This window comes from Heliconius melpomene, chromosome 11 (genome assembly GCF_056956725.1).
Source record: "Heliconius melpomene rosina isolate 202511_hmr_F chromosome 11, ASM5695672v1, whole genome shotgun sequence".
NCBI lineage: Eukaryota > Metazoa > Arthropoda > Insecta > Lepidoptera > Nymphalidae > Heliconius > Heliconius melpomene.
The window spans coordinates 7,505,067-7,514,293 of record NC_140399.1 but is presented as its reverse complement, the minus strand read 5'-3'; the positions used below and the strand labels follow the sequence as shown (position 1 = coordinate 7,514,293).

Below are 9,227 nucleotides of genomic sequence, written 5' to 3'. Positions count from 1 at the left end.
TTATTAGCACGCTGTATCCCGCACATAGCAGGGTAGGCAGAGGGAATCCAGTGTTAAGACCCTCGGTTCCCCACTTTCTGCCGAATTCTGGAGGCATTGCGTGTTGAGTGGCCGAACTCAACGCCGCGCTTTGCCTCGACACCAGAGCGAAGAAATGGAAATATAAACGTAAATAAATATTTCACTTCCTCGAGTGGGGATCGAACCCACAACCGTCGCGTTACAGTACCCATGTACCGCTGCGCCACGACGACGGCGCCACTAAGATTTCTAGTCTAAAAAAAATGGACATTATAATGGAAATTACAGACATTTCAGACAGACATTAATATTTAAAAAAAAACATTTATATCTCTAATTACTAGACATAGCATAGAAGATAAACAAAATGACATTACCCAGAGACATGAGCGATTATTTTATAATTTTATTATCTATTGATTATTGAATACAATGAGATAGCAGTTTATTATATTTTATACACAAGTACAACTGAATGCAAGGAAGATGGACGTGTTTTCCATCATTGTAGGAATTATCCTACTATTTATTTTGCTTGTGTACCTTTATTCGAGTAAAGTTTTCCAATATTGGAAAGACCATGGAATTCCTTACGATAAACCATTACCATTTATTGGAAATTTGAAGTTTGTTATGAGACAAAGTTTTTGGGATTATTGTTACGAATTAAAATCTAAATATCCATCATTAGATTATTTTGGAATATACCTCGGCTGGACTCCTACTCTGGTTGTGCAATCACCGGAACTAGCAAGAAATATACTTACTAAGGATTTCGATAACTTTCAAGATAGGTTTTTGTACTGCAGTTCTTCAGATCCTCTTGGATGGCTTAATCTGTTCACTGTAAAGGTAAGTTTGTTAATTTGTTGAAAATAACGTTTTACTTGTTTACTTGTTCACTATTTCTTAAAGTTTCAATTTCTTAAAATACTTAAAATATCAATAAATTGTTACAATAAATGCTACGAATTTTAAAAACTACCTAGATATTGTAAAAAATAAATTCAAATTACATTTTATTATTTCGCACAATTTATCAATTTAAATTCACCACTTCCCTTTATTAACAGTACATGCATACCTACCAAAATATTTTAAATTTTCCATTTCCTTAATTTTGCTAAAAAAAATCCAAAGATATATTTTTTGTGCATAATTAGGTAAAAATCCTTTAAGCGTCACAGAGTTTTGTCGTCTGTGCCTTTTTTGTTCTTGTTATGTTATTAAAGTTTAGGTTTTTCTTTAAAATGTGAAGTGAACCTTTATATTTTGAATGTTTTGTCCATATTCGAGTTTTGTGATCGTTGACCATGTTGATGGTGCTGCAGTTAATTGGTCATGTAATATGATAATTGCCTCCTCGCTGTAGGAAATAAGTATTTTGGTGTTAGTCACGAAACCTTCATTTACCCTTTGAATGAACCTGCCGGCAAGTAAAAATATTTAAAAATTTTAAAATTGCATGGACGCAAAAAAGTAATCCTTAAGAAATAAAAAAAAAAACAAGAAATAATATAATGTCATCCATCCATCCATTCATTCCATTTCTAATAACAAACTTTATTATTTCAGACTTATAATAAACAAATAATATGAGTTTATATCTTAATTTTTCTAGAATCCCATGTGGAAACAATTGAAAAATGAACTTACTCCTTTATTTACCAGTCTTCGCTTAAAGTCCATAACTGAACTTATGAACATTAATGCTGTGGAACTTGTAAAAAAAATTAAGAGAGACCATATCGACGGCAACCAAGCTGTCAACCTAAAGGTACTGGTGTTAAATTATTCGTAATGTGTTTTTATTTCATTTAAACGTATACATTACATAATATAATGGATAAGAGGCCAGTCGTAGCGCATAGGCACAAAGGGTGACTCTAAAACCGACTCGTTTTGGGTACAATCCCCACTCGTGGAGATGAAATATTTATATAAATTTATATTTTCATTTCTTCGCTCTGGTGTCGAGACAAAGCACGGCGTAGAGTTCTGCATAAATAGATCTATAACTTAAACTCTCAACTCTCTCTCTATCTGTCACTACGGATATGAACTGTATTACATTATTTGTATAGGTCAGTCGCGGTGCAGCGGCACAATCGTGTTACTAAACTTGACAGGTTATGGGTTCGATTCCCACCAGAATAAAAAATCCAGAACTAGGCGAAAACTTAGGAGCGGAGTGTTTTAATACTAGGCTCCGTTTACCTACTCTGCTCTTTACATGCGGGATACAGCGTGAAGCTAACAATAAAAGCAAAAATAATATTTAAGAATTTAATAATTTTAAATATTACAGAATCTCTTCTCCATGTACACGTCCGACACTGTAGCTTACAGCGTGTTTGGTATCCGTGTCAGTGTTCTCAGCGACAAGCCATCACCGCTGTGGAACATCACCAGTCACATGGTCAAATGGACATTCCGACGAGGACTGGAATTCACTCTGATATTTTTCGTACCTGCTTTGGCAAGCTTATTGAGGTCCAGCAGCTTTTACTACCATAAATTCTTTTAAATGGGATCCCCCTTTTTTAATAATTATTTTTTTATATGATAGACTTCAATTCTTCTCTGCGGCTGCCAGTGATTATATAAAAAAACTGTTTTGGGATGTCGTCGAAAAGCGCAAGAACACTGACCAATCTAAGGACAAAGATCTGGTCAATCATCTCTTTAAACTTAGAGATAGTATCAAACTGCCTGATAGTGGTGATGCAAGTAAGTATATATGCAATACATATTATTGTAATTAAAGTCAGCTTTACGCTGTATCCCGCCTCTGGCAGGTTAAGCAGAGGGAACCTAGTGTTAAGACAGACTCCGTTCCTCACCTTCCGCGGGATGAGGCTATATTACCAGAACCAGAAAATGAAAATATAAATAAATAATATTTTTACCGTCTCCGAATGGGAATTGAACCTAGAACCATCGTTACAGTAACAAACTTATACCACTGGCCGACGACATCCTCTAAGAATAATTAATATATTAGTATATTTAACTTATCATTAATGCTTCAAGTAATAATTACTATTTTATGACAGAATTAGCTGATAATATAATGTTGGCACAAGTGGCTGTATTTATCTTTGGTGCTATCGAAACGTCCTCAACGACGCTTAGCTATTGTCTCCATGAACTGGCACACCATCCTGAAGAACAGGTCAGTTATTTTTATAATTATATAAAGTTTCCTTGTTATATTTTTTTTTCACTTTTTCACTTTTTTTTCGCTTCACGCTGCATCCCGCACATAGAAGGATAGACAGAGGGAACCTAGTGTTAAGATTTTCCGTCGAATTCTGGAGGCATTGCATGTTGAATGGCAGAATTCAACGCCGCCCTTTGCCTCGACATCAGAGCGGAGAAATTGAAATATAAATTTTAAAGAAATATTTCACTTCCTCGAATGGGAATCGAACCTACAACCAGTCGGTTTACAGTCATACTTTGGGCCACGACTGGCCTCGTTGTTATATTGTATTGCACATTTTTTCTGTACCAAGTACAAAAGTACTTAAAATCTATAATATCAATTACAGATAATAATTAATAGTTTAAATCGTGCAGAGCGAAGGAAATGTAATGTGATAGTGCCTTTTGCTTTATTAAATCGATTGAGATCCACAGAGATAGGTGAGTATCATGGAAGAAATGAAAGTATCATTTTCCCGCTCTAGCGGGAAGGAAGTAAGGCGTTGCGATGTTAATACGCAATTCAATTAGGACATGAAATGGAGAATAGAGTGTCTTAACACTAGGTTATAACTATATGTTCCTTCCAAATATTTCCCATTTAAAAAGCAATAACATGTATGATATTTACCCAAAGTTTCTCTATATTAGCTGGACAATATAAAAATGCAAAAAAATATATATTATAATTACTTACGACCTACATTTTATTACTAAATAGATATTTTTCTTTTTTTTCTTAGGAGGAGCTTCATAAAGAAATCAGTAAAGCAGTCGAGCGAACAGGAAATGACGTTCTGGAGTATAGTGAATTAATGGAGTTGAAATATTTAACAGCTTGCATTCATGGTACGATACACTTATTTTTTTTTTATTTATAACTAGTGGCCCCCGCGTGGCTTCGCCTGCTTGTACAACACTCATTTCGATTACTTTCGTCATATAATAGCATTATTTTCCCTAGCCTGTACTATCCCACTGTTGGGCAAAGGCCTCTCTCCACTTCTTCCATTCTAGTCTGTTTCGCGCTATTGAGCACCATTCAGGCTTATAATGGTCCATCTCCGTTTTGGTCTGCCAATTCTCCTTTTAGAGCTCGGAATCCACCTGGTAGAAGATTTCGATTTAATGATTTTCTAAAGTTTTAGGCAATTCAATAAAATACTTATTTTGTAACAATACTGTCTCATACAACTATTTATATTGACATTTATTATTTTTTATTTGTGAACCAGTACATGTTAAGTGAAGCTTGCAGAATCCAATAGCGAAAATTTAAAAACACAGTTTTTTTAAAAAAAAAGCCTTTAAGTTTATTTATATGTTATACATATATTGTACAATATACAGTTTTTTAAGCCTCATTGCTATCGTTATTATGTCATTTGTACTTATCACATGCAACGTTATTTAGGTAATTATTATTATCATGTTATCTCATTTCTTTAGAATTTAGATAGCCTAATACGCTCAGACTGAAAATTTGGATGCTTTTAAATTTTGATAAAAAAAACTTTGATAGATATAGATAGAGGTAATCGCCTCGAATCTTCGACTATAGCTTGTTGAAGTGTATAAAAGTTGAGTTTCTCAATAAGCGGAAAATTCGTTATCCATTTTTATGAGACGGATTTTTTTTAGTTAATCTTCAAAATGCAGATAAATAATTACGTTAATATTATATTTATTATATAGCGAACCATATACAGCGAGCCACTGAACCCGCATTGCCTCCAGAATTCGGCGGAAAGTGGGGAACAGAGTGCCTTAGCACCAGGATCAACTCTACGTACTCTGCTACAAGCGGCAAATAACGTGAAGCTGGAAAAAAAGAAAAAATAACTAATAGTATATCATTATATGAGAACTGGAATTAACTAACTAACTTTGAAATATTTGTTACAGAGACACTAAGAAAATATCCACCAGTTTCATATTTAGACAGATATTGTGCAGAAGATTATAAACTTAACGATAAAGTTACAGTTAAGAAGGGAACACCAGTGTTTGTGAACCTCGTTGCACTGCATTATAACGAAAAGTATTACCCAGAACCCAAGAAATGGAACCCTGAACGGTTTAGAGATATATCTGAAGGCAATAATATGGAATATACGTTCATGCCTTTTGGTGAAGGACCTAGATATTGTATAGGTAATTTATTTTTAATTAATTGTACTTAAAACAAAAATCATATTTCATAAATTTGTTTTGGCGTCGCGATGGTTATGGGTTCGATCCCACTCAGGGGAATAAAATATTTAATATTTTCATGTCACGAAATGTCTTAACACTAGGTTCCCTTAGGTTAAAAAACTTACAAATGCTAATAACAACGTAATAATAATATTTACATATATATATTACAGGAAAACGTTACGGGATGATGCAATTGCGAGCATCGCTAGCTCAAATACTTCACAAATACAAATTAGAACCTGTAGTACCCTATAACGTGCCAAATGAAGCCTACGCTGTGATACTTGCACCAGAAGACGGTTTAAGTGTGAAATTCGTTCCAAGATAAACATATAAAGGACATATATACTCTTTAGATATATTGTATGTTGTCGTATAAAATAAGTTCTGAAACTTCATTAAAATAAGTTTTAAATATTTACATTTTTTATTTACATAATAAATTCGCATAAGAAATAAAAGACAAACAATATTTTAATATAAAAAAACATATATTTAAAAACCCAACTTTCAATAAAAAATATAATAATACTTTTTTATAAAATAAAAAAGACTAAAAAAAAAGAACTATGTGTATCACACCATTCTTATCGTATATTATTTTAGTGTTAGTTTAGTAAGAGAATTTAATTGAATTGTTCTAATATACCAAGAATGATTTAATTTGAAATAAGTATAAGGATTTGATGATGCAGTTTAATATAAATTGCAACTGGAATTATCAAAATTTCTTATTTCTACACAAAATGAAGTAATATTTAGTCGGAATAAATATAATTCTATTAGAAAATTCGATTTTCCAAACCAATATAGATATTAAAGAAAACAATAAACGTTTTCGAATTCATATATTCGCAACATTGTTTTCTCATCGTCGTTCATATTTGCAAACGATACAATATCTCTTCGAGAAAATGAAAGATATATATATATGTATTTTATATCTAGATCTATATATATATATAATAAAGATAAACAGAAAAAAAAGTCCAATCATGTTAACAAAGGACGATAAATATCTGACGTATAAATGTGTGTGTATTAATACTATTTATAATCAGCTTCCCGTTTTATCCCGAACCTAGTGTTGAGACACTCCGTTCCCCTCTTCCGCCTAATTTTTGGAGGCATAGCGTGTTGACTAGCGGAATTCAACGCTGCGTTTTGCCTCGAAACCAGAGCGAAGATATGCAAATATAAATTTAGATAAATATTTCATTTCGTCGAGTGGGGATCGATCCCACAACCGTCGCTTTACAGACTCACCCTTGAGCTCCTGGGCCACGACGGCCTAAAATATACTAGTACTATTACTAGTAGTACTACTCATCTCATACTCATACTCATCTTCTTTATATATAATACTCATCTTCTTCCTATATCTTATAAAACAAAGTCGCTTTTTGTGTCTGTCTGAACTTTCTAACTCTTCTTCTTCTAAACCACCCAACGGATTTTTATGCCGTTTTCACCATTAGGTCGAGTATTTTTCAGGGAAGGTTTATATATAGTTTATTATTTGTACATTCTTATGTAAATTAACATAAATGCGATAAATGTGTCTAAAGTCCTACCCGTTGAGACACTTTCGCGCATGCGCTGCTTTAATGGTAAGTACTACATGAAAAAAATGTACTGGAGTATTGTTCCTCTTAATAAGATCTACAAAAAAGTCCGCGAGAGCATATTTTTATCTTTTAAAGATAACGTGTAGTGATCATATTTCTGTCTAAACATAGTAATTTCAATATATTTTTTATTGTGAGGGATATTTTTCCATAATGGTATTAATCCTTATCCTTTAAAATACTTTATTAATTTTCTACGTTAAACGAAGATAAAATTGGCTTTTTACACAATTTCGAAATTGCGAATAGTTTTAGAGAAAAACGCATTTAATTATTGACACAGCACGCCGTTGACTCATCAGCTGTGCCGACTCAAGTTTTACTTATCCCTTACTCTCAGTATATAAATAAGTATGTTAGTTACGTTGGTCATTTAATGTAGATGAACTGTCTTTTACTGTTTTTTCATTTTAATAAGTACTTTAGAAGTTATTAAAATACTAAAACATCCTTGCTGCGAAACACGCCGCGACGTTTTGCTTATTTATACAAGCGCGTCATGAGCAGTCATTGGTGGTTCAGTGGTAGAATGCTCGCCTGCCACGCGGGCGGCCCGGGTTCGATTCCTGGCCAATGCATTCTATTTAATTTTCCTCACAGGCAGCCACGTAGTGCTTGCTTTTCATCAGGGACAGAATACCCTCTTCAGCGTTAACCACAAGCTCGAAAAAAAACCCAAAAACCCGTTTGCACGTATTGGATAATTGGAGTTAAATGTATTATTTCAGCGCGATATATTTGGTTTCATATTTTTTGTAGTAGTTATTAGTTATTAGTAGGTAGGTTTTTGTTTATAATTTCTTCCGTTTAAAAATAGTCATTTAAATATATTTTAACAAGTACTTGAAAAGATTAGTAGCACAGATTTAAAATTACGGTACCTACTAAAAAATCCTTGCTGTGTAAAACAATTGGAAAATCCTTATTGAAACTACGAAAACGCGGGTTGCATTAGGGTTTAATTAATTTTCACATTATCTTAAGTGCTTTGCAAACATACATTATATGAATAATCCAGTAGTAAAAGCGGGCGAAGCCGCAAGGGGGTCGCTAGTATCTTATAAAACAAAGTCGCTTTTTGTGTCTGTCTGAACTTTCTAACTCTTCTTCTTCTAAACCACCCAACGGATTTGGATGCGGTTTTCACCATTAGGTCGAGTATTTCTCAGGGAAGGTTTATACATAGTTTATTATTTGTACATTCTTATATAAATTAACATAAATACGATAAATGTGTATAAAGTTCTACCCGCTGAGACACTTTGGCGCATGCGCTGCTTTAATGGTAAATACTACATGAAAAAAATGTACTAGAGTATTATTCCTCTTAATAAGATCTACAAAAAAGTCCGCGATGGCATATTCGTATCTTTTAAGAATAACGTGTAGTGATCATATTTCTGTCTAAAAATAGTAATTTCAATATATTTTTTATTGTGAAGGATATTTTTCCATAATGGTATTAATCCTTATCCTTTAAAATACTTTATTAAATTTCTACGTTAAACGAAGATAAAATTTGCTTTTTAAACTATTTCGAAATTGCTAATAGTTTTAGAGAAAAACGCATTTAATTATTGACACATCACGCCGTTCACACATCAACTGTATCGAGTCAAGTTTCACTTATCCCGTACTCTCAGCATATAAATAAGTATATTAGTTACGTTGGCCATTTAATGTAGATCAAAACTGTCTTTTCTGTTTTTCATTTTAATAAGTACTTTAGAAGTTGTTACAATATCAAAAAATCCTTGCTGCGAAACGCGCCTCGCGACGTTATGCTTATACAAGCGAGTCCGCCGCGCCCGCCTGCCTTACACGCATCGGTGGTTCAGTGGTAGAATGCTCGCCTGCCACGCGGGCAGCCCGGGTTCAATTCCCGGCCGATGCATTCTATTTAATTTTCGTCACAGGCAGCCACGTATTGCTTGCTTTTCATCAGGGACAGAATACCCTCTTCAGCATTAACCACAAGCGCGAAAAAAAAACCCGCCTGCCTCCATAGCAACGAAGATTTAGATGCGTTTGCACGTATTGGATAATTGGAGTTGAATGTATTATTTAATGTCATTTAACTATCTAAAAATAGTAATTTAAATATATTTTAATAAGTACTTGAAAAGATTAGTAGCACAGATTTAAAATTACGGTACCTACTAAAAAATCCTT

The 9,227-nt window shown here is 33.4% G+C and overlaps 1 protein-coding gene across 1 annotated transcript; it reads left to right on the top strand.

The window, feature by feature from the left end:
• The first annotated feature begins 477 nt into the window (after positions 1 to 477).
• LOC146534676 (cytochrome P450 6j1-like) lies at positions 478 to 5,844 on the top strand. The gene is made up of 8 exons (XM_085193046.1): positions 478 to 873; positions 1,643 to 1,798; positions 2,330 to 2,514; positions 2,591 to 2,751; positions 3,078 to 3,196; positions 3,972 to 4,077; positions 5,134 to 5,382; positions 5,598 to 5,844. Exons 1-8 carry the CDS (start codon positions 508 to 510, stop codon positions 5,753 to 5,755), a joined length of 1,500 nt encoding a protein of 499 aa, XP_085049172.1. The 5' UTR covers positions 478 to 507; the 3' UTR covers positions 5,756 to 5,844.
• The last annotated feature ends 3,383 nt before the right edge of the window (positions 5,845 to 9,227 follow it).